Source organism: Hydra vulgaris, chromosome 14 (genome assembly GCF_038396675.1).
Source record: "Hydra vulgaris chromosome 14, alternate assembly HydraT2T_AEP".
NCBI classification, from domain to species: Eukaryota; Metazoa; Cnidaria; class Hydrozoa; order Anthoathecata; family Hydridae; genus Hydra; species Hydra vulgaris.
Window position 1 is genome coordinate 20882186 of NC_088933.1, and position 27744 is coordinate 20909929.

The window sequence follows — 27744 nt, forward strand, 5'->3', positions numbered from 1 at the left end:
CCACTCCTGTTACTTATCTCCATTATAGCATGCCAAAACTGCTCCTCCAAAAAATACTTACTTGTTAGTTGATCTATCTAGTAATGGATTCACAAAACATAAAAAAAGATTTTTTATGTTTTGTGAATCATCATCATAAACATAAGTTGAGCGCAGTACTACCAGGGAAGTGGTAGGGATCGAACTCCGAACCTCTCGTTTATTAAGCAAATGCTTTACCACTACCACATATATATATACCACACACACATATATTTATATATATACAACTATAAATGCGTGTTTAGATAACTTGTCTGACAACACACTGAAATAGCCTGCTGCCAGAGGCTTTAGTACATACATCAACTTTCTTATAGCCTGCTGCCGCAAAGGAGTGCCACTACATCTACTGAAGAATGGGGCAGTAATCTTTACTTACATTATTTTTTGTTTTTTTCTTCTTTTCCTAAAAAAGCTGTATGCTATAAGGATAAGCAAAACTAGTAAGCAAATGCTGATCTATATACACTAGAGTAGATATATATCACGCCTTCTGAGGAGACGCGTGCAATCGCAACTCTTATTTGACCACGCATATAATTTTTTTTGTTGATAACTTGGCCACAATTTTTTTTCATATATTAAAAATGGCACGTTTTAAAAAGGCGCTGAAACTCCAAACTAAACTAAAGAGAAAATTAAAATATAAATTAAAAAATTAGATTAAAGTGAGATTAAAAAAAAATATTAGGCTTATAAAATAAACTTTAAAAAACAAATCTTTTTTTAATTCTTTTTTTTTTCAACCTATCATTAAGATTTTTCTTTTATAAAAAAAGTCTTTTGTAAAAAGTCTTTCGTAAAAATGATTTTAACGATACAAAAAGACATGAAAGCTAATTTTTTTGTGCTAATGTTTTTTGCTTTGAAGTTTCCGATTCCTATTGTTGCAAAAAATGAAATAACTTTGCAGCAAAATGTTTAAACTTTTAAAGTAATTTTAAATTGAGACATTTCAAGTTTTGAATAAAGTTGTTGTTGTTTATAATTTTTTTTAACGACTTTAATCAATGCGTTGATTAAATGTTCTTTATAAAATTAATCATAGAAATAATTATAAATGATTTAAATTAGTAAAAAAATTTTAAGATTCAGTATAAAATAATGCAAATATTTATGATTTACTGATTGTAGATGAAAAAATAAAAAATAATTAAAAAAAAAGAAAAGGTTGCATCTATTAAAAAAAATGAAAAAAAAAAAAAAGCGAAAATAAGTTTTTTCTGATGAAGCGCTAAATGTTTTTCACATTAAAAAAACGGAAATAAATCAAATTATAGAAATATTTATAAAATTAAATCTATATAAAAAAACATAAACAAAAAAAATAAAAATATAATTACATATATTATATTTTTTACTATTAAAATATATTAAATTGATTATAAGTATATATAATTCCTTAATTTTAATGTGTTTATTGTAAACAGAAGTAAATTGTAATGTTAAAACTTTATTTAAAAGTTTCGCGTAAAATAAAAACATTTATAAAGATCAAAGTTATCTATTAAATAAATATATATATATATATATATATATATATATATATATATATATATATATATATATATATATGTTTTTATTTAAGTTATTTATCCAAACGTAATTATAAGCATAATTATAATTTATAAGCATCATTTCATTTAGATTTTCAGAGCTTTTCTAAAGCCCGCTATTTTTAATAAATGCAAAAAAATCGTGGCCAATTTATCAACAAAAAAAATTATATGCGTGGTCAAATAAGAGATGCAATCGCACGCATCTCCTGATATATATATACACACAACAACATCAAAACACTTATTAATTTTTTGAATACCTTTGTTTCTGTCTCTTACAGCACATTTGTCATAAAATTCAAATGGTTCTTGTAATACTCTATCAGTTCTAACTTTTCCTTTTTTTCGATTAAGGTAATCATTATAACTGTCTGTACCTAAAATATATATACACATATGTGCATTCCACTGCATCAATGGTTAAATTAAAAAATAAATAAAAATCACTTCATTACTTTGTGGATCTTGATAGTCAGGAGTGTCTGTTGTTGTTCCATCTCTTATCATGTCCAGATTAGGATCAGTTATTGAAAACCCTACTGGTCGACACAAATATTGTAAAACAATGTTACAATTCAGCTCATTGGGATTGTTATCTTCATTACCCCCACAACCATGTTGAGCAGTCCATTCAATTAATAACTTTGTTGCACCTTGACTTTTATCACCCATTTGCGCATTTGGAGAGCTTTCAAAGTATGACTAGTGATAGAAACAGAATAGTATATATATATATATATATATATATATATATTAGGGATATGACTTTTTTGCAACCTACTAGGCCTGTATCGTAATTCAATGAACTTTTATGTAAAAAGAACGAATAGATGTTTCATTTTGACATATTTTGAAAAAAGGTCACCCCAAAACCAAAAAATCGAATTTTCAATAGATACACTTTTGTACAGTAAATGAATATTAAAGGCTGAAGATGTTGTAAGAGTCATACTCCTGTTGTTATTTTATTTATTTATGCAACATGTACTGTGATATAACAAAAAACATTATGTGATATATAATTATACAAGTATTACAAAATTAACAGTATCAAAGCGTCTAGTACAACAATATACATAACTGTCTGTGTCTATAGGCCTACTGTGTTTAGTACATGGGTCACATGATGCTCACGTCTCATAAAGAGTCTAGCGCTTATTACTTAGAATGAATCGAAGTTGCAGTTTGTCTTTCTTTCTGCAGGAAGCATACAGGTCTTGCATCACCTTGATTGCACGTTCAGCTATCTGATTACTTCGTGGTATGTCGATGACGGATGGCTCTTTCTTCCAGTGATTTTTGAATGACTGCAATGCCTTTTTGTAAGGCTTCAATACATCAGATAAATTCTTGAAGTCATTGTCATTGTACTTTTGACTACTAAACCAATGTTCTGCCCACTCATATGAAATGAACCTGCAAACCTTCTCCAAATTCTTTCTCGCTTCAGGCATAAGAATGAACGCCAGAATGGCGAGAATGGCTCTTGAGTTCCATCTGGCATTGCTCATATTAGGAATGTTCTGAAAGTGAATCAGAGGGAAGTTTCTTTGTTCTTCATAGAACCTAAACACTCTTGTTAAATGGTACAAAAACTTCATATCGTCTCTCCACCCTGATTTATCAAGAATTTCTACAGTTCCATTCACAAACTTATCCTTCAGTTCATCATACTTATTCAACAGTTCAGACACAAATGGGTATTCAATGTTTGGAGATTTGGTATCACCCCCAAGTTCTTCGTCCATCACCAGACGGAGAATCCTGTCTAGTACGTGATGCTGACAACCGATAAATTGTGGTATTGTGACACCCTTTAATTTAAACATACGTTGCAACTTCACAACAACTCCATTTCTCTTCCCAGTATTGACGTTTGTTGTATCAGTAATGATCATCTTAATTGAATTCCACAAATTGTATTCATCAATAAGTTTGGCAATTTTTTCAGCAACAGTTTCAGCTTTGCCATCTTTTAAACGCAGTGCATCAAGTTTCACGTCAGTTCTTTCATTCTGAAGTACAACTACCTGATATTCCTTATCATCTATTCGTTTGCCGTCAAAGTGTAAGGACCACTGTTCCATTTTAAGTTGTTGTATCATTTCTTTTTTTAATTTACCTGCCTCTTTGAATATGGACTTGTAAATTGCTGATTGACTTGGAGTTGGAATATCAATACCTTGTTGTGATAATACATTGCATATTTTAGCAGCTTTCTTTGTGGAAACTCCACTTGATGTAACCATACTTACAGCAAATTTACTTTTGTAGTGCTTTCTAGTTTTTTTCTGAGTGTCCTCATCATCGTCTTTATCACCGTCGTCGTCTTCATCATCTTCACTCTTACTTTTGCAGTTTTCAGATTCAGTACCACTGTCTGTGGTAGACAGGACTTGTGATGTGGAAGGTATTGCTGTTCCAGACTGGACTTTCCTTCTCTTGGAAGGGTGAATGGTTTCTTTACTTGCCACTTGTCCTGTTGAGTACCCCACCTGTCCTTTACTTTCTTTTTGTAGGTGGTATAGACGTTTATCTTCCGAGGATAACCACTGGCCATTCACTTTCGTGATGTCAAATAATGCATTGAGAACATCATATTTTCCACGCTTGACACATTCATCATAGACCTTCAGCACCTTCATAAGCTTTGCTCTTATCACTTGATCAGACACACGTGAAAAATTCAGTTTATTGTCTCACAATTTTGTAATTTCCTTAGAAATTTGGTCTATTCGTTCTTTTCTTCCTTTAACATATGCTCCGAGAAACTGGTATCTTCCTACGATCTGCAATTGAAGTGGTAATCTGGATTTTTCATCGAGTGAATGTTCTTCTACAGCCACGCTTCCTCTTCTTCTGTGTGACTCTTGAAATCTCACCAAATTTTTAGTCCAAGTCTTCTTGTTCTTTGTTACTGTGGTATGACTTTTCTTGTGAGACATCATATAATATTGTTACGACTTTACGGATAGCTGAGCGTAAATATCCGTTTAATAAAGTCGTTTAATTAATAAAATACTTTAACTGTATAGTAATCCAATTATAGTTCGATAATCCAGTCAATGTTGATAACAGTTCGATAATCCAGTCCGAATCCTAACGATAATGCTACAACTACTTATACTTCGTACACTTACAGCGTCTTTAGTTCGCTCGTTTATATAATTATTTAGAGCTTCCAGAATGTTCTACTAAGTTCTATAATCTTCTACAGTCTGTTACAGTCGTCTATATCACCGTGGTAACACAATGACGTCATCACATAACAGTTCCAAGTATTTGCCGGCACACGGCCGTTTCGTTGCCATGGTAACGTGTGGCGTTATATTTATAAATTCATAACAAAATAATGAAATAAATAGAATTAAGCTGAGAATTAAGCTTAAGATTAAAACATCGGTCAAAAATGAATGTATAAAAATGGTAAATCAAATTTTTATTTTGGGGTGACCTTTTTTTGTTGCAGAAAGCTATTTGGGCCTTTTTTCATGATTTTAGGTAAAAGTTCATCGATTTATGATACAGGAAACATTTTATTTGAAAAAAAATTAAAAAGTCATATCCCTAATATATATATATATATATATATATATATATATATATATATATATATATATATATATATATATATATATATATATATATATATACATACATATATATATATATATATATATATATATATATATATATATATATATATAATATATTTATGTATATATATACATATACATATGTATATATGTATATATACATATGTATATATACATATACGTATGTATATATATAAATATATATATATATAAATATATATATATATATATATATATATATATATATATATATATATATATATATATATATATATATATATATATATATATATATTAGCATGTAATTAAAAAAATTGAAAAGATACAGAAATGATATTATCAATTTACGTATTTCTTAGGATATCAACTCATTGGGTACCTAAATTTAACTGTTTTAATTTAATTTTGATCTTAGTAATGCAGGAATTAGTTAGAAAATGACACTCTCCATCTTGATGGACTCCATGATTATATGTTCTTCTTGTTGCTATTACTTTTTTTTTTTTTAATAATAATTTTTTAATATAATTTTTTAAAACAATTATGATTTTCTCATGTTTAAATAAATTTATTAAATACCAAGAACTATTTAAAAAACCAAAAACACACAAAACACCAGGAACTAGAAAAAACACCAAGTGCCACTCAGTAGTGATGTAGTCCTAAAGAGTTCACTTAAAGCATATGGTGTAGAGATCAAAACCTACTACATTCCAGGAGGTACAAATTGTTTCTTTTTCAGTAGTTTTTTTATTTGTAATCTTTTTCTCATATACTGTATGAAGAAAATCTATAAAGAAAACCAGCAACTCAGACATTTTCTAAAGCTGTGATATCTCAATAGTAATTGGCCTTGTCTCACTTTCTCTTTTAAATGAACTATATAATAAACTCTCAATTAATACCATTAATAAATCAACAGTAAAAAACATAACCAAAACCCATAATGACTGTTAGAAAGTAATTAGTTTAAAATGAAATATTATAAAATTTTTATTAAAAAGTGACCGAGATCTCTCTCCTTGCAATGCAATGCTCCTTACAATGCAATGCTCCTTGCAATGCAATGCTTCTTTTGCAAAAATTTTGAAATAAAAATGTCTAAACCTAAATAAGTAAAAATTAAAATTAAAAATTATCCATTGAAAAAACAAAAACAAAATGTTTTTTTAAATGTAATGATATTTTTTTACACAATTTTTGTGGAACAGATTGAAAGATTAATTTTTTTTTTCAATTATTTCAACATTTTACTTATAAGCATCATCCTACTTTTATTGATCTGTGGTTAAAGCTCAGTTTAGATTAAAATATTCACAACTGTTTATGGGTTTAAAGTTTTATGCAACTGTTACTTTTTAAGTAACAAAAATTGTAACATTTTTTCTTTTTCATTTCTATTTTCAAAAATTAATTTGTCTATTTTGAATAAGTTCTTTAAAATAGGCATATAAAGCAGGAATTATTTTGGTATTATTAATTCCTCTTCAATTAATTTTTCTTCCAATCTTTATACACAAAATATTTTCTCTCAGTGAAACAAATACATTTTGCTGACTCATTTATCTCCATAATACTTAAAACTAACACTTAAAATTATACATGCACAACAAAAAACAGTCAACATTCTTGCATAATGAGTAAATATTATGATAGTACAATATTTACATAAGATTTTCTGTAAACAACCTAATGATAAATATACCTGATTATAAAATACCTGGTTATAAAAGATCTCAATAAGAAAAACATAATTTACAAAAGAATATTACCATTTGATATTGGCCGTCCTTATTATTTGCAGCTGCATCAGTTCGATCTCCTACATTGTAACCACCACGATCATTATTCTAGAAAATGATTAAAAATAAACAACATTTCCTTACAGGGTTGTTTTGATTTATATCGATTGATTTAAATCAGTTGATTTAAATCGATTTAAATCATGATTTAAATCAGACGAATAAAAATCATGATTTAAATTGAGTTTTTTGATTTTAATTATTTTTAACGATTATTTATTGATTAATCAAATTAAAGTAAATTGTACTAGCTAAATATAACTACTGAATAAACTAGTATTAGTTATAATAGTCAGATGATGCATTATAAAATATATATTAGTCATATAAATCATTAAATTTTTAAATTTATTGTAAGATTTTTATCCATATATGTAATTTTTTTTCTTCATGCTTTAACTTATTGACTAATTACATTAATTTCTGTTTTTGTTATTATTTATAAAATAAATATAAATATATTCCTTTTATGAGTATATTCAAATTTTTTTAAATTACAGTATTCATTTATAATTGGTTGTTATTTAGTTGTAAAATAAAATTAATATAACTAGAAACAAAAATGTCTGGTGCCGGTAGAAAAGGAGATGCAGTTTGGACATGGTTTAAAGAACTACCTGCAAAGTTTGGGAAAAAGGGTAATAAAGCTAAATGCAAAAGCTGTGGTGTACAAATGCAAGGTTTGGTTACTCAAATGAGAAACCACAAAAGTGCTGGTAAATGAAATTTTCTGAAAGATGTTCAAAATGACAAAAACATTATTATTTGTCAAGAAAATATCAACCAGACAACTGAAGAACTACAAACTAGTCAATGTTCTGTTAAGAAAACTGAATTTAGTTTGCTGTAGATAAAACAAGTTTTTTGTGTAAAATTAAAAAGGCAGTGATGTTGCTGTTAATTCTATTAACAAGTGTGAAAAACAATTTGGTTGTAAAGTTTGCAGTGTAGTAACTGATAACGCAGCAAATGTGTCGAAAAATGAGACAATAATTGGAAACTCGAGATAATGTTAATGCTATTACATATGGATGTTCCGCTCATATTCATTATTTTGCTGCTGCTACATACAAAGCAAAAGAGGGGCTACAACTTATGTCAGATGGAACATATTGGCTGATTGTCTTGAATATTATTTAAAACACTGGCCGATTCTGTTAACAATTTGTGAAGAAAACAGAACAATAATTGATAAGAATATTACAAATATTATAAATAACCTTGGTGTAAAGCGAAGTGCAGAAGAACTGTTACAAATGCATAAACCAACAGCAGGACAGTAGTACTATTGGTGACAGTATAGTGATATAGAAAAATCTTCAGAAGGAATTAAGTCCTAAGCTTAGCCAAGACGCTAAGAAGAACTTATTCAAAAGAATACAACAGGCAATGACCCAGCTCATTTCTTGGTTAATATTGTTAATCCTAAATACAGAGGTAAAGAATTAACTGATAAAGAAATAGAGATTGAAATGGACTTTGCAGCTTCAAAGAATCCAGATTTTCTTTCACTTTTGGTTAACTTTAAAGCAGAAGCAGCACCATTTTAAAAGTTTATGCTCCATGATAACATTGTTCAAACTATTAAGCCATGCGATTGATGGAAATATCATAATGATCGTGTGAATCAAGAATTACTGAAAGTTGTTGAACAGTTACTTACTGCTGTTGCTTCATCTGCAGGAGTTGAAAATATTTTCATCATTTGGTCTTGCGCATTCAAACATTAGAAATAGACTCAAAGTTAAGAAAACAGGCAAATTGGTTTTCCTATTCAAACTATTTAATCAAAAAGCATAAGAATCAATAAGTTTAATTGATTGAATCTTTGAAAATTTGTAAATAATCAACATTAAAAAAGATTTTTCAATGTTTTATATTAATTTAGTTATGATTTCATTATATTTTTAAAAACAACTTGATTAAGAGTTTATTTTTCCAAAATCCGATTTAAATCAAAAAAATCTGATTTAAATCAAAAAAATCGATTTTATTTCAAAAAAAATTGTGATTTTTATCAACTCTGCCTCCTTATTCTTTCTGGCAGAATTTATTACAAGTGGAATAAATTTATGCAGAATTTACGCTGTGGATTTACGTTAGGAGGGTACTAATGTATTTTACATACTCTTTAATAAAAGAAAATGAAAATGAAGAAAAAAAAGAGAGTTTTACGATGACATCAATGTTTCATGCATAGCTATATTCACATAGATATTTGTGTGTGTGTGTTTATATATACATATATATATGTGTATATATATATATATATATATACACATATATATATATATTATATATATATATATATATATATATATATATATATATATATATATATATAAAGAGAGACTCTTCCTGATGATCCAGCAATGGTGAAACTTCAAGTCGAAGATAAAAGTTAGATAAGTGTTTTTTACTAATTAATTATTGCTCTGTTCTTTAAGAACATTGAGCACTCTATTTGTAAAATACACTAACATAATTTACATATATATATATATATATATATATATATATATATATATATATTATATATATATATATATATATATATATATATATATATATATATATATATATATATATATATATATATATGTATATATAAACACACACACACAAATATCCATGTGAATATAGCTATGCATGAAACATATACCAATACCCAGGGCCCTCAAAAATATATTGAATGAATTATATAGTACATAAATAGCATTAAACTGTTTATTATTTCCTTTTGTATCTTCAATTCTTTATTTTAGCGCTATGGCTTTTATATAGCCCTGTTCTAGAAATCCCTCATGCAGAATTATTTTCCAAGAGATTTTTGAGACCTGTTTGAGGGGGTACTAACCATTGTTCATTTTTACTAAAAAAAAGAACAATGATTTGTTGCCCTTTTCTAGCAGGTCTCAAGAACAGTCCAAAGGGTGTATATATATATATATATATATATATATATATATATATATATATATATATATATATATATATATATATATATATATATATATATATATATATATATATATATATATTATACACACACACACACACATTGAAATGAAATATATATACAATGAAACTCACAAAATTTCCAATAAATGATTTTAATTTTTTAAATAAAATTGATTAAAATTTCAAATAAATGCTGATTTTAACTGTTGTTTTTATTTTTCAGATTTGAAATTATTAATGAATAAAAATCATTAGTTTAAAGTTAGGATTTTATATAGAGAAGTTATATAGAGATAAAACCCTACAAGAATGCGCAAGCCCACTTCTGCAGACAGTTAATTTCAACACTCATCCTGGAAAATCCCAGATATTCTTATGGTATCACAACTTTTAAACCTATAAACAGTAAATAAATCAAGCACCAGAAGAGGTGCTTAAGAGGCCAAAATTTTCAATGTATTTAGTTTTAATAACACACCGTAATCGAATTAATGGGTTTTGTTTATTTTGGAATATATATATGTATTATTATTAATATTATTATTATTATTATTATATATATATATATATATATATATATATATATAAATTAGTATTATATATGTTAGTGTATTATACAAATAAATATACTATTATATATGTATATATATACGTATATATATATATATATATATATATACATATATATATACATATATAATATATATATATATATATATATATATATATATATATATATATATATATATATATATATGTATTACAGAACTTTAAATATGTACATATATATATATATATATATATATATATATATATATATATATATATATATATATATATATATATATATATATATATATATTACAGAACTTTAAAAATGTACATCTATATATATATAAATATATATATATATATTTATATATATATATATATATATATATATATATATATATATATATATATATATATATATATATATATATATATATATATTACAAAGTTTTAAATATGTACATATATATATATATATATAATATTTATATATATATATATATATATATATATATATATATATATATATATATATATATATATATATATATATATATATATATATATGTATATATATATATATATATATATATAATTAGTAAAAAACACTTATCTAACTTTTATCTTCGACTTAAAGTTTCACCATTGCTGGATCATCAGGAAGAGTTACTAAATCTCAAAAAAAATTCAATTTATATAAAAAAATATTTTACAGGAAGTTATAAATTATTATAAAAAAATTTTTAATTACTATATTTTTTTTGTTAACGGGAAGTTACAGAAAGTAATTATGAAATAATTTTCTTTGGAATGGGGATAGTTAAATTTGGTCATTTGTTTTTATAATTTTTTAAGAGGTATTTATTTTCGTGCCTACATTTAGAAATTATTTTAGATTTTTTATTTAATAAATTTTCTTGATTTAAATTTAGATAAGTGTTTTTTACTAATTAATTATTGCTCTGTTCTTTAAGAACATTGAGCACTCTATTTGTAAAATACACTAACATAATTTACATATATATATATATATATATATATATATATATATATATATATATATATATATATATATATATATATATATATATATATATATATATATATATATATATATATATTACAGAATTTTAAATATATACATATATATATATATATATATTACAAAATTTTAAATATGTACATATATATATATATATATATATATATATATATATATATATATATATATACATATATATGTATTACAGAATTTTAAATATACATATATATATATATATATATATATATATATATATATATATATATTACAGAATTTTAAATATGTACATATATATATATATATATATATATATATATATATATATATATATATATATATATATATGTATATATATTACAGAATTTTAAATATATACACACACATATATATATATATCTATATCTATCTATATATATATAAATATATATATATATATATACATATATATATATATATATATATATATATATATATATATATATATATATATATATTACAAAATTTTAAATATGTACATATTATATATATATATATATATATATATATATATATATATATATATATATATATATTATGACAAACCTGGGAATTAAATACTCTTTTTGCATTTCTTCGAGTAGCTGTGTTCTCATTTAGCCTATTATTTGAACCACGTGGATTTTGCATGTAAATATCTCCATTTACTCTCCACAAAAGCACAGAAATAAATAGATAGAAAGATTTTAACATCATTTTTAGTTTGTTACTTTATTATTGGAGTTGTAAGCCTAAATAAAAAAAAAAATTAAAGTTACTAATTTATAAGTAAAATAATAATGTTATGTTGAGGACAGGAATGTGGGTTTTCAGTGAGTGAGATCACTATAATGCAACTGTACATAATGATAAAATCCCAAATCCTTTAAAGTAATTAGGGGTGAGTAGTTGGTAACAGTTACTATGACGATATATGAAAATGTCACAACAGCAATCAAAACAAAAGAAGACATCAACAGTTTAAAATATGTCAATGTGTATCCAGATTTAGTGCTCAATTCTTCATTCAATTAAATGTTTAGTTTTTAGTGCTGTTAATTCATTTTAGTGCTCAGTCTTTTTTTTAGATTTTCATTATTGTTTTAAAAGCTCTCTTTAAAGGGTTTCTTCTTGATTTTCCTTGGAAGGTATTCTAGGCAGATGATTTACGCTTAATTGAAGAGGCAGGTTAAGAAATAATAAAATTCCAGTATTGAAAAGATAAAATAGAAGTAAAATAGCTTCTCTGCTCTTAAAAGAACAGAGAAAATGATGATCAGATGGAAGTGTGGTGACTAAAAAAAAGATTTAATGATTTATAGACAATAAGTAGAAACAGTGAAAATATCTGATAAGGTGCATCAGAGAAGATTAATATAGTTTGGGCATGTCAAGCATAGTAATGTAGATGATTTAATGTAAGTACATGCTTATATTAATTATATACCTCTTTTTTATTTAAACTAACTCTACATAGAGTTAGTTTTCATAAATAAGAGGTAGAAGCTCAAAATTGTGTATAATAAAGAAACGGTATTATAAAAAATGGGATGAAAAACTAAAAGCATTATTTTTTCAAAACTTTTATATTAAACCATCATGAGCTTACTTTAGACATTAATAATTATATAATAACGAACTATATTTAATATGCATGGTATTATCTAAAGATTACAATGACTAATAGAATTAAACCTTATGAACAAGTAACAATGCAGTATATTTAACAAGTAACAATGCAGTATATGATATGATTAAATAATGTATTTTAAACATTCGGAAATATTTAACTTTATTTATTTATAACTTATATCTTTATAATTTATTTATTTTTATTTATTTATTTATAATTTATATTATAATTATTACTATTTATAAATAATTTTTCTTTTTTAATGATATTACATATAAAATATAAAATGTTACAAAAAAAATTGTATAAAATTTTACCGCACGAGTTTTTTTTGCTTTTTTTGTAAACCAAGAGAACGTCCATTTCTTTGTGTTTCCGAGAAAATCATGTTTTAAAATTTAATTTGTAAAGACTTGGTCCGATTAACTTTTTTAATATTTTAAAAAGTTGTATCATTCTTGAGACTAGATTTATTGGACACATACCCCATTAATTGTTGAATAATTATTAATAATAAACAGAAAAAACACAAAATACGGACATACTATAATATTATAATGTCTCTTGGTTCTCGGCCGACGATTTAACTAAAGGATGCAATGTAGCTGTTATGTATTTGCAACTTTTGGCACGCTACTATCAGAGGCGGATTTAACAACGTCATGTTCTGCAAGTGACGGGGTAAAAAAATAAATATAAGTATTATGACGTTTACCACCCGCCTTATCTGCCGATCTTTATATTTTTGTATAAAAATGTCTTTTTTTGAAAAAAGTCTACAGAGAAAACAACTTTACAGAGGTTGCAAAATTTATTTTACAAAACTTGCTAATGTATTTTATACTTTGCATTATATGAGAAAATTAAATAAGTTAATAGGTTCCTTGCTGTTAAAAGCAATCTTATTCGTTTAAAAATGATTTCTACAGTGTAAACTATACTTTACAGCATCTGGCATTTTATTAGTTGCAAATGTACTTCGTTGTATCAAGATTTAACAAAAGTATTATCAAAAAAGTATGCGTTCGATAAACGTGAAGAGAAGAATAAAATTTGTGCTTCTAAATTTTAAGATCAAAACATGGCTAATAACTTGATTAAAAATGTATTTTTAATAATTCAAAAATAACTGTAGTGTTTCACCAATTTGAACCAAAAGTAGCTTGTCAAACTTTGTAATTTTTTTTATTTAACATTTTCTGAAAACAAGATTAATATGAATTTTAAATAGAAAGATATAAGTATATTTTATCTTAAATTGAAGCATTTGGATGCGAAAAAAATGTACGGTGCGACACAAATTTAATTTTTTAATTTTTATGTTTAATAAAAATAATTTCTTTCCACATTTGAAATTTTTTTTTAAAATTTAAAATTTTTTATTAAATTAATATAGGGGAACATGGGGTAAGATGACGAATGGGGCAAGATGACAACCTACAGTTATCTCTTAAGCAAAACTAAATATAACAGTTGACTTTAGCTGAAAGGGAAGTAAATTAGTTTTACTAGATTTATCAATGGTTTCTTTTTAATTATTATTTTTGTGACGAAAGTTAAGTATTAAAAAGTTTTTCCGACATTGAGAAAAAAACTTTTTATCCTCGTTTTACTTGATTTATTACATCGCTACATCACCAGCTAAAGGTAAGCGAGAAATTTTTATTTAATTTGATGAAACTGGAAGCCATACAAGAAGTATTAGGCTATGATAATTTGATTATGTACTGATTCTGATTCATTTTAAAGATTGTATTAGCCTGGGGCAAGATGACCGGGGCAAGATGGCTTGTCCGTAATCTATATTAAACGGAAGATTACTTGTACTGTTTATTATTCATGTATTGTTCAGTAATTATTTTATTACGAAATACAATATTTGTTTGACAATAGTTTTATTTTGTTGCGTTGGAGTTTGCTACAAACTGATTACTAGGTTGTTACTGTTTTTTTTTGCATTGACCGATATAAATGTATAATTTATTAGTTTTAAAAGTTACACCTTTATTTGTATTACTTTTTTAATAAAAAAGAATTTGTGATGATGGTTTTTGAGGCGTTTATAGCTTCATAGAGTTTTCTTTTCTTAAAGTTTTAAACTTTGTTAACTCAAATCGTTTAATGAGTTTTTCCTTAGCTATTTTCTACTTTTAGAGTGGTTTTTTGATACATCAGTGACGCGGAATGATTTTTTATCACTTTTAAATCAAGTTTTAATTTTTGGGACAGATATTGACTAAGATACAGGCGTTTTTCGAAACGTTCGTCATCTTGCCCCATGTTCCCCTAGTAGTATAGAAAAGTAATATAATATTAATAACGGTTTAACTCATAAAGTATTTTTAAAAAATTAATATAAACTATGAGAAAGTTTATATTAACTTTTTATCAAATTATTTATAACTTTAAGTCTTTTCTAAAAGTAGTTCTATTTGTCACAATACATGAATGCCTCAGACAGATAATGTCTGTATGAGGCTATTAACAAAAACATGATTTTTTTTGTATGTTGTTAATTTTTGTTGAAAACGTAACAGGTTTCTCAAAACACAAGCTCTTTTAGCAAAAAATCGTAGGGTTTCTTCTAAAATTATCTAAAAACTATAAAATGATAATCTTGCATTTTTTATTAATAAAAACTAAAAAAATAATCAAACTATTATTATATAATAAAAAGAAATTGTATTTTAATGGTTTATTAGCAAAGATAAAAACCAAGGTGTGTAACTAAAAATGAGAGTTTTGAAAAAAAAACGCTTTAACCACAGTCATAACAATAATTCATTTTTGTTTCCTGTATTCATTTTTTTAGTTTTTGATTTTAAAGTTTAATAGTTATTTTAACGGCATTTATTTTAACGGCATTTGTAAGGCTCAAAAAGTTATTTTAACAGCATTTGTAAGGCTCAAAAAGTTATTTTAACGGCATTTGTAAGGCTCAAAAAGTTATTTCATAAATTTTTGGACATTGATTTACTAATATTAGACAATGTCTTATAGACATGGGACGATGTATTTTCAAGTAATTAACGATGAAAAGCTTGCATGAATAACAACAAAACGTATTTTATTCAATTTACTAAAATAAATCACAGAAATTTAAATTTAACGTTAAAAGTAACTCGTAAAAAAGAGATCGGTACTTATACTATAAGACTTTTTTGTTTATTTGATTTACTGTGCACCATCTGTGCACCAATGAGAACGAGTAATTTCATAAAACAACCAAAGCCCTATTGTTTGTTGCGGACTGTTTATTCTTGTGACAATAGTTTAAAGTCTTTTCTCTTTTAAACGTTTTAAAGGAAGTTAAAACTTATCGTTTAAGTGATTTAATAAAATTGTGCAGTGTGAATTTTAAATAGTATTATTGGGAAACCGTTAACAAAAATGAATGATCTAAATGCAGCTAGAAAGTTGACACAAACTATTCTCTGATTTAGCCTGTCAATAGTGTAGAAATGAAAATTAATTACACCCTCTGATAAAATTTGTTCAATTGTAAACAATTTAATGAAGATTTTGTAATAAAGTTGTAACAATATTTTGTATAGCCTCGTATCTCTGGGTCATCCAGTAGTAAAAGCAAGAAAATTTTTAGAAGGAAAGAGTTACTTAGATATTTGGACACAATGTTACCTTAATGAAGATTTTTCTTTTTTGTGTGTGTGTGCATTGTCATCTAGCTTTTTAATTGACTGTTTTTTTTTGGAAGAAAAAAAATGTTAACAATTAGTTTAAAGATATGTAAAGCTATAACCACATATGGTTGATGTCATCGACGGTAGAATATATATCACGCCATTTTTCAAACTATAGATTTTTTAACTACTTTTTCAAACTGTATACTTAAGCTACTCAAAAAGCTTAATGATTCTTTGTTTGTTGCAATAATGTGTTATATATATGACTTATTTAAATAATATGTTATATATATGACTTATTTAAACAATATGTTATATATATGACTTATTTAAATATTTTTGTCAAAGTATTTCTTGATATTCGCAATTTAACATATACCATTTAAACATAATTCTGACCATAATTGGTCAACAAAGGAAGAACTACAACACTTTGACCGTATGTCGGTTAAAGCATGCCTTAAAAATTTGGCCATCTTTGACTATCTGTGCAGAAAACATAGTGATTTTTTATTAGAATGCTAGGGTCAAAAATAAATTAAAATTTAGTTAATTGTGGTATTGTTAAACCCTAAATATTGCTTTCTAGAGTAAAAGGATGCTTTTTATGTGTCCATAGCGAAGAAGTAGTTTAATAGTGTCACCCAATTCTTGTTATGAAAAATACTCAATATTTGTCTTCTCTCCTGGATCAGGATGCAAACGCTTACCCAAATTATATGTTCCTTCTTTTTAAGGAAATAAGTCGTCATATTTAGTGATCATTTATTTAAGAGATACAGGATACACAATTATTTGAATTTTAAATATCAGTTATATATTTTAAGTATATTTAACAATTTCTTACTTTTTTTTATTTGTTAACAGTTTACATAGCAAAAATTGTAATAAAAGTATAAAATGTTTCATGTTTCTATCTTTATAACTAGTTTGCTTAGCATTACAGTATATCATAAAATAAATTAGATAGTAAAAAGCTCTTACCTTTATCTAGCAGTATTGGTTTGTTAATACATCTTTTAGAATCCGCTGTCTCTTTAAATACATTTAAAACAATAAAACATCCTTTGATAATAAGATTTCAGTCTAACAATAGACTTAAGACTGTTTCTGCGGAGGTATTACTTGGTTCCATTAAATCCGAATAAATTCAAACAATTTATAGAATTTAATAAAAAGATATTAGTTAAATTTAATTTACTGCTCCATAAATAAATCCACCCACAATTGCAGCATTGCATGCACATAAGAATGTGCATATCATGTAGGGCTTCTGGCAGCCAATTAGGTTCAATAGATTTAATTTTTGCAGGTATAGCGATTAATTTTTTTTATAAAGTGATTTTAAATAAAAAAAGTTTAAAATTTAAAATATATTTATTTGACCCAGTGTCTGGGCCCAAATGACTTTAGTCTTTAGGGTCGTGGAATTTGAAAGTTCCTTAATTTTTTAACCTTAGTTTTTTTAAAATTTACATTGTATTTAAGGAAATAAATTTACATTAAGTTTTGTTTTTTTTTCGTTTTATTTCATTTTTATTGATTGACAGTTTTGAAAATTTTAACGTTAGATTAATTGTCTTATTTTATGGAGTATTTAATTATCTAAATCATTTTTAAAAAACACAGAAAATAACAAATACAGTAAAAACCAGGCCTTCATCAATCCTAAATGTCAAATACCTTAAAAGTCAATTAAACTGCCCGCATGCTGCTCAATATACAATAATCTTTGTATAAATAATGTTTAAAAAGGAAACGAGTGGGCATTATCCTTTTATCAGGACTCTATATTATTTTTTTATATACATGTAAAAAGCTATATTATGAAAGAATTATGTTTTGTAAGGTTAAAGAATTAAAAAACTTCTCTTTAAAATTTAAGCCACTTTAAACCCATTTGGAAATAGAAAAAAATGAAAGGAATTTAGAAAATATTAATGTATAAAAAAAATACTTCCTGTAAAAAATAAACTTCTTTTTGTAACTTACGAATTCGCATATTTTAAGCAATTTGCTTAAAGTGCAAGTAAATAAGTAATTTGCTTAAAGTGCAAAATTGCTACTATAAGAAAAAATATAATATTTAATAAAAAGATAATATTTAATAAAAAAAAAAAAAATATTATTTAATAAAAATATAATATTTAATAAAAATAAAATATTTAAATATAAACATTTCTCATTATATAAAGGATCTTCCATAAAGTTAGTGAGCAGTCATGGGGGAACTGCCCAAAAATGTACGAATGCGTACAACATGGGTAGGGTATTAAAGGCAACGAGTACGTGCGCGGTTTGACTATCTCTCGTTCTCTCCTAAAACTTGATTTAGGAGATATTTTAAAAAAGATCTCTTTAGATTAAAAAGTCACTGTTATGTAATGTAAGAGAAATATGTCGAGTTAGCTAAAAGTTTTTTTATTTAATGTTTTGAAAAAATTTATGCGTTGACAAGGGGGTATGATTTTATAATAAATGAATCGAACTTATGAGAGGGGGGGGGGGTTGGAGGTAAAGCTTTTGAAAGCACACAGTTGCGTAAAAAAGGGAACGGGTTCTAAATAAATAGTTTTACTGCGTACGTACTTTACGGATGCCTCCTAACCATATTTACAATAACAAAGAAAATGAAATATTGTGTAGGCTATGACACTTTAAAAAGTTATTCTTTGTTTATTTCTTGCTTTTAACACTTAACAACATAAGTTTTAACTGTAATGCACACAGCAAGAGCGTACGTACCTTATTATAAACAAGTTAAAATGAAAATTGTTTGTAAAAAAAGTTTATTGTAGAGTAATTTTTTTCATTTTAGCGTTTTTTTCTCACTTCTTGCTCATTTTCTACTAACTTATTTTTAAAAAATAAAAATAAAATTAAGAATACTTTAAGCGGAAACAATAGTTTTTAAATTTTACATTGTTTTTTAAATTATTTTTTGATTTGGATAAATAGTTGCATCTTTTTTTTTGTACTAAATACTTTAACACTGGCTGATACTTTCCAAATCAAATGTAACTTTTTTTAAAGTTATATTTTATTGATTTGGCTTTAAAACAGCTTTTTTATTTTGAAAGATTTTTTTTAAATAGTTATCCAGGAGATTAGCTCCAAATAGTTATCCAGGAGATAAGCTCCAAATAGTTATCAAGGAGATAACCTCCAAATAGTTTTTTTTATTTTTTTTATTTTTTTTATTTTTTTTTATTTTAGGTGCCCCAAGAAGTCCTAACGGTCTTGTCACAGAGCACCGCGGAAGTGCATTTTTAACCAGGAAGTTCACGCCTCCTTTCTTTCCGTGACGCGAAAATATGTCCAGAGCTCGTTTCGAACCAGGATCTCCTGCTTATAAAGCAAGCGTTCAAACCACTGCGCCACGGCCGCACAATCCAGGAGATAACCTCCAAATAGTTATCTAGGAGATAACTTACTTGATTGTTTAGCTTTTTATTTAGGTAAAATGAGAAAAAGAAATATCACAATTGTTTGGCTTAAAAAGATGCGACCAAAGCGAACTAAAACGCATTAAAAATGGTAGAACATGCTCAACATTACAAATTAACTAGTTAAATATTTTCAAATCACTCTCTGTCATACAAAATTACTCTCTGTCATCCAAAATAAGTACACAAAAAAACCTGTGAAGCTAACCTTGACAAACTACAACAAATACAATAAAATGCAACCCTAAAAATAAAATCTTTAACCAAGATATTTATAATCTAGTAATGTATCACCATGTTGAAACACTTTTGGAAACTTTTTTGTCAAGTTTAAAAAGTCTAACATATAGTTTATACAATCAGTTATTTAATCAATGTTAAAAAGATAAAGTAGTAAAAAAAAAATGTGCAAAAAATAAATTAGTAATATAATTAAAATGAGTTGTAGAGCTTTAAATAGTCATTTAATTGAATTTGGTGGTTTACTAATTGAGAAAAAATTAAGACCAAATATTTTTGATTGGGTTGAAACGCAGTGGTCTGCAAGTATCTTTTAAAATTCTTTGTACTGAACCAGCATTACATACTTTGTAATCTTGAGCTCAGATTTGCTAGAAGATGTGTTGTTTGCTTCTGCCGTACAATTACGTTTTTTGATAGAATACAATGTTTTTTTGGCGTGTTTTTGTTGGTATAAAGGTTAACCCTGCCACCATCTTGCCTTCATTTTTGCTTGTTCTGAGAATTATACTTTTATTATGGTTACTAAGCTTTGAATATCATTTGTAATAAGGTATGTTGACAATGTTACCTAACAGCTCGCAGGTTATCAGTGCTTTTTATGCGTAAAAATTCAGAAACACCCACAATTTGTGGGTGTTTTACAATATAATCTGTAAAATATGTGTACAAAGCAGTAAGTATCTCTGCTTTTGGCGGAACGCTTTATTAGATAAGCTTGGTAAATCTGAAGTCTTAAGAAACTTTGGTTTAATCTGGTTATTTGGTTGATTTAATGTTAATTATAATCATATTTCAACGAGGGAGAAAAAATCCAATACTGCAAAGTGTCTTAACAATGTCTTTCTCTGCAAATTAAAATGCTTTAAAGATAAATTTTCAAATTGTTTTACTAATAGAACTTTAACTGTTTCTTGATTAATTGAGCTTCAACTGCTTCTTGGTTAATTGAGCTTCAACTGCTTTTTGGTTAATTGAGCTTCAACTGCTTCTAGGTTATTCAAGGTTTAACTGTTTCTTGATTAATTGACCTTCAATTGCTTCTTGGTTAATTAAGGTTTAACTGCTTTTTGGTTAATTGAGCTTCAACTGCTTCTTGGTTATTCAAGGTTTAACTGTTTCTTGATTAATTGAGGTTCAATTGCTTCTTGGTTAATTGAACTTCAACTGCTTCTTAGTAAAGCAAAACAATTGAAGCTCCATTAATGAAGTGCTTTCTGTCATGAAAGGTCAAATCACAACACCAAAATCACAAAACATACTATTCATCTCTATCTAGTTAAAAGTTCAATAAATTTGAAAAAAAAAACTTTTCTTTAATGTTTTCCAAAACGAATTGGAGGTGTAGAAAATTAAAGAATCATAAAAGCTAAATGCTTTAAAATAACTACTTTTTACTTTTAACGGTCATTTTAATACCTAATTCAACAGAGAAACAACAAAAACAACTGCATAGTTATAGCATTTATTATCCAAAGAAATGACTGAAAAAGATTAAAAATACTAAGCAACAACAAAATTAGAAACATAATATTGTAAAAAAATAATAAACTAAAAATCTTTTAACGTTTTTAACCAAAAGTGTTCTTTCTTCTTGGTTATAAACTGCCAAATGTGTTCTTTCTACTTGGTCATTAACGTAAAACTACCAAAATTTTTTTTCTTTTCAGAGCAGTTAGTTCTTTCAGAATTAACTGCTCTGCTTAAGAAAACAGCTTGAAGGTTAGTTAATCAAATTTATTTAAACTTGAAAATAAATTTAATCAAACTTATTTTCAAGTGCGTTTAAAAAGAAGAAAAAGTATAATGTTATTATTTTCTATAATTAGCCTATAATCAATAAAAAAAGTTAATTTTCTGACTTATGATCCCAGTTTGTCAACATAAAAGGTTGAGTGCATATGGGAGAGTAATAATGTCTCCCTATGCTTAACTGAGTAAAGTTAATTATTTTATTTCTTCATTAAAAAAGTACACCATTTTATATCTATTACATCCTTTAATGATAATATCTTAATGTTAAGATTATAACCATTATAAAAACCATATGCAAAAATATAATACTAGTCTCTATCAATACTAATTGCAGAACCATAAAGTATTGAAGCAAGCATACGCTTGCTTCAATACTTACCATATATGGTAAAGCAAGCAAATGCTTGCTTTAACATATATGATTTTTTATAATGGTTTTTGTAATGGCTCATTTATATAGATATATAAATACATAAAACTATTTTTACGAACGCGTGGTTCTAATCTTCAGGTTTGTAGTTGCTTTATAAAATTTTTTAGCAAATCCTATTGAGCAATCACAAACCTAAAGATTAGATCCGCGCGCTCGTAATAATAGTAATATGTAATAGTTTTACGTAACTAGTATCATTTGTATAGGAATACTTTAACGGAAAAAAATTGTATTCATCTAATGATTGCAGTTGCATGAAACTTAAATTTGTGAAAATCACGTTGTATTATTTTTACATTTACATTACAGCTCTGACTCAATTCAAAGCAATTTCTTGATAGTACGCACACGCACACCCACACACACACACACACACACACACACACACACACACACACACACACACACACACACACACACACACACACACACACACTCACACACACACACACACACGCACACACACACACAACGGTAATTAACCGTCTATCATAGAATTGACAGTCAATTGTTTTTATTGAAATTTGACCGTCAATTCTAAAAAAAAAAAAAAATTGCATTTTAATTTTTGTTTCACAATTTAATTTCGCAAGTAAATGAATACTTTATGCTATAAAAGTATTACTTTCGACATGATTTTAAATCAAGTTATCGCTTTTTTCAGCGAAGACTCGAAAAAGTTTTACGGTAAATGACTTGTGCTCCAATTAACAGTTTGAAATGTTTGTTTGCCTAAAATAGATTAAGCGCGCTGATAAAAAAAGGTTTTTTGATAAATAAAGGAGGTTTGATAACATCAAAGAAATTTTAGATGTTTAATATTTTTGTTAATTGTATATTAATTAAATTTTTATATAAAACTTTAACTTTTATCTATCTTGTTTCGATTCTATAATATACTTAAACTTTTTTTAAAATTATTAATTAAACATTAGAAAATTTTTATTTAAAAAAATTTTTATAATTTATTACCCCCGAATGGATTATAACTCACGAAGACATTTTTAGTTTTTAATTAATTTCGAGTGATTTCCTTATTTTAAATAGAAAATTCGTTATTTTGAATAGAAATATAGCTGTTGTAAAGAAATTTTAGAATAACAAATAAAACAACTGAAATTGAAAATTCAATTTCAAATTAATTTTTGTATTAAATAGATATATTTCAAATAAATATTCAATTTTAAATATAATTTTAGTACTAAGTATATACAGTCCCTAGCCACAATATTGTGATCACCTACAATTTTTGTGTATTTTTAACTTCAAGGGTTTGTAAAAAGTATAAAAAAAGTACAATTGCAATATTAGTTATATTTATTTGATAAAACATATTTCCTTAATAATAAAATAATATTCTAAAACAATATACACACATTTTAACAAACAATTACTCTTTTTGATTGCAAGTCATAAAAAAAATTAATATTTTGTCATTTCTCCTTTTAACGAAATGACTTTAGCTACTCGGTCTGGCATACTTTTAATACAGTTTATTGCTGCTGTCTTAATCTTTTCATTGTGGTGCCAATGATAGAGTAATTTTTCAATCAAATCCCTTTTTTTTGTTGAAACCTCGGAAGAGATTTCCTTCTTGAGAATGTTCCACAAATTCTCAATCGGATTCAGGTCAGGAGAGTTCCCTGGCCAATCTAAAACAGGGATATTTTTTGTTTTAAGAATTTATTATTTTTTGTGATCCTTTTAGCTTTATGGGATGGACCACTATCATACATAAACGTAAATGTATTGTTGTTTGGAAACCATTTTTGTATTTGGGGGATAAGTTGGCTCTCCATAACCTCTTGATACTGTATTTGGTTTATCATCCTATTGACAATATAAAGTTTGCTTGTGCCTTTACCACTGATAACTGACAACACCATAACTTAAGTTGGATGTTTAACAGTTTGTACAATGCAATCTGGGTGATATTTTTCGTTTGGTCTTCTTCGGACGAAGGTGGCTTTGTCCAACAAGATCTCAAAAGTTGATTCGTCTGAAAAACTCACCTGAAAAAACCATCATAGTGTGGTTGTAATTAAGTTCACGTCAACATTTAAGCACTTTTTTCACAATATTTCATTCAAAATTGATAAACTTACACGTTCCCAATCTCCAATAGTTATATACTTATAATTTTTTTGCCTATTGCAATCTCCTTTTCATCATTGCTGGAGTTAACCTTGGTTTTTTAGCCGGTTTGTGTGATTTTAAACCAACTTCAGCCAGCCGTCTCCTTACTGTGCGCTCAGAAACTTGTATTCCAGACTTTTGAACAAGTTTTGACAGCAAGAGGGATGATTTTTATCTATTTTCCAGACAAATATCTCTTATAATTCTGTCTGTCCTGGGATTGGTTTTACGTTTTGACCCACTCCGTCCTTTACTTTTTGGAGAAAGAGTGATGTCGTTTTCCATTTTTGATTTTATTGACAAATGGTTGCGAAACTTTACACATTTTTCCAATTTTCTGTTGTGAATGCTCTGAATGTTGTAAAAGTGCTTTTACTTCTGAAATTTTGCTTGGACTTATGTCCTTACCGGTACCCTTGTTTATTTTTTATTGAAATTTTCAATTACAACCTATTACACTAAAAATGTTAATAAAATGGTATTATATAGTCTAAGTCTTAGACTATATAATATTGTATTATATAGTCTAGGACTTGCTAATTCTTGCTATTTATAGTAACTTTATAAAATGTATTAAAAATAATAAAACACTTTCCACTAAGAAAAAAAACTGTAATAAATATAAATAGAATGTAATTATAAAAAAAATGTATGTGACAAATCAACAAGGTTTTTTTTTAAATGGACAAAAATTCACATTGCTGACTTAAAACACACCTAACTTCACATTGGTCATGATTATAAAGAAATTTTCTTTTCTATTTTATTCGATAGATGTCAGTATTGTATAATAAGTTAGTGATAATAATATACTCACCTTAAAATTACTTTAAAATAACTTTGAAAACAAAGTATGTGGAAAAACTGAGGTGATCACAATATTATGGCCAGGGACTGTGTTTAATACTAAAATGACACAACAAAAATTACTAATCCTAAAATATTATAAAGATAAATATAAAGATTAAAGATAAAACCAAATTATAATAACAAGTAATTAACTATCTTAAAAATCATCTTTTAAACAAACGCAGATAAAAAGTCATACAAAAAGGAAGGAAAGAAAAAAAAAAGGAAAAAAGAACTTCAAACAAAAAAAAAAAAAAAAGAACACTTAATAAACTTAAAAATAAAATAAAAAAGAAAACAAAAGAACGAAAGTGAAGTAAACAAATAAAATAAAAATTAAATTAAACTAAGAAAAAAGAAAGAAGAAAAAGCAATAGTAGAACTAGAAGATAGTAGTAAAATTTAAGAAGAATTTAGTTTGTTTATTTTATAATATGCTTTTAATTTAATTTAATTATTCTTATTTTTATTTTTTTTAGCTTTGTTTTGTTTATTCTTCATTAGTTTTTTATTTTTTATTTATTGTTTATTATTATATATAAGCGGTGTACCTTGGAGGTGTGTGTACCTTGGAGGCGCATCAATTCTGCTGCCATCTTGAAACATGAATTCAAACTGAAATTTTAGTAGCATGTATTGGCCATTAAAGGCTCATAATAAGTTGTTCTACCACTGCTTAACACATTTGTTGTTGCAATAAAAATAAAAGTTTGTTTTCTTTTTCGTATTCTTTTTTTTCTACAACTGTAGGTATAAACTTTATTTTAAAACTGATTATCAGAATTTGTAAAGCATGTTTTTAGCTACATTTATGCATATTTGAAACTGATTAACTCTTAACCTATAAATATATGGTAGCGATTTTACTAAAACTATGGTAGCTGTTTACCTTGGAGGTATATTGTGTACTTTGGTGATACCACCAAGGTACACACTTGTATGATTTTGTAAATACTATTTTGACTACGTTTGCTATGAAAGTATTTCTTTAATGTCGCTATAGTTTATTATTACTATTATTATTTTTGTTAATTAAGAATTTCTTTAGTATAATATGCGTAATAAGATGTGTGTATTTCTTTGTTACATTATAATTATTTTTGCAATAAGCTTATTAATAAATAGCTTAGTAATTAAAAATAATTAAATAACTGATAAAAGTATTTTCAATTATGCATTTTCCTTATTAAAAACAGTTGAGCGCTCAAGACTTGTTGATAATTCTTTAGAATATTTTTTCCGGAAGACTCTCAGCCACTCTTTTCCAGCCATCTGGTTTTTATCTGGCTTTAAAAACTATGTCCTTCCATTTTGTGAAAAATTAATTGTACTGATATTTGATTGTTTTCAATGTTTTTCATTTATTTTCAGAAAAACCAAAAAATACAAAATTTATTAATTTTGTATTTTTTGGTTTTTGCCTAGAAGTAAAAATGAATTTAAAAGAAAACCTGTACAAAAAGAAGATAGCAAGAGCTGTAAAACTTATAGTGAACAATGAACTGTCTATATACAGAGCTTCTATGGACTTTGACATTCCTGAAACAACCTTAAGAAGACAAAGAAACAAATTCCTTGAATCAGGTTTAGAAAAATTTTGTTACAAGAAAGACAGCAACGTTAAGCAAGTCTTCACGGTAGAAGAAGATCAACTTCTAGTTGATCACATTTTGAAAGTTGCTAATCTTCATTATGGACTGACTTTAAAAGATGCTCGAAAATTGGCTTGTCAATTTGGGAAAGCAAATCAAAAAAAGTATGATGCATCTTGGGATAAAAACCAGATGGCTGGAAAAGAGTGGCTGAGAGTCTTCCGGAAAAAATATTCTAAAGAATTATCAACAAGTTTTGAGCGCTCAACTGTTTTTAATAAGGAAAATGTAGCACTTACTTTTCAGAACTATGAAGTAGCTCTTAGGGTTGAACAAAATCAAGATATTACAGCATTTAATATATAGAATGTTGACGAAACCAGAGTTAGCACTGTCCATAATCTTCCCAAAATCTTAGCAAAAAAAGGTCAAAAGCAGGTTGGCGGA

General features: G+C 26.1%; 1 protein-coding gene across 3 annotated transcripts in view; it reads right to left on the minus strand.

Annotated features, from left to right (window-relative positions):
* LOC100212741 (protein DD3-3) overlaps positions 1–18093 on the minus strand; it is a 31621-nt gene extending 13528 nt beyond the window's left edge. The window contains exons 1-5 of one of the 3 annotated variants that reach the window (XM_065817579.1): positions 17831–18093; positions 12137–12321; positions 6970–7047; positions 2057–2303; positions 1862–1978 (exon numbers count right to left, since the gene is read on the minus strand). In XM_065817579.1, coding sequence (XP_065673651.1) covers positions 1862–1978; positions 2057–2303; positions 6970–7047; positions 12137–12286 — 592 coding nt within the window. In that variant the 5' untranslated portion in view covers positions 12287–12321; positions 17831–18093. Of the gene's footprint in view, positions 1–1861; positions 1979–2056; positions 2304–6969; positions 7048–12136; positions 12322–13519; positions 13815–17830 lie in introns of those variants that run through there. The other 2 variants (XM_065817581.1, XM_065817580.1) reach the window with 2 other exon arrangements.
* Positions 18094–27744: the final 9651 nt, after the last annotated feature.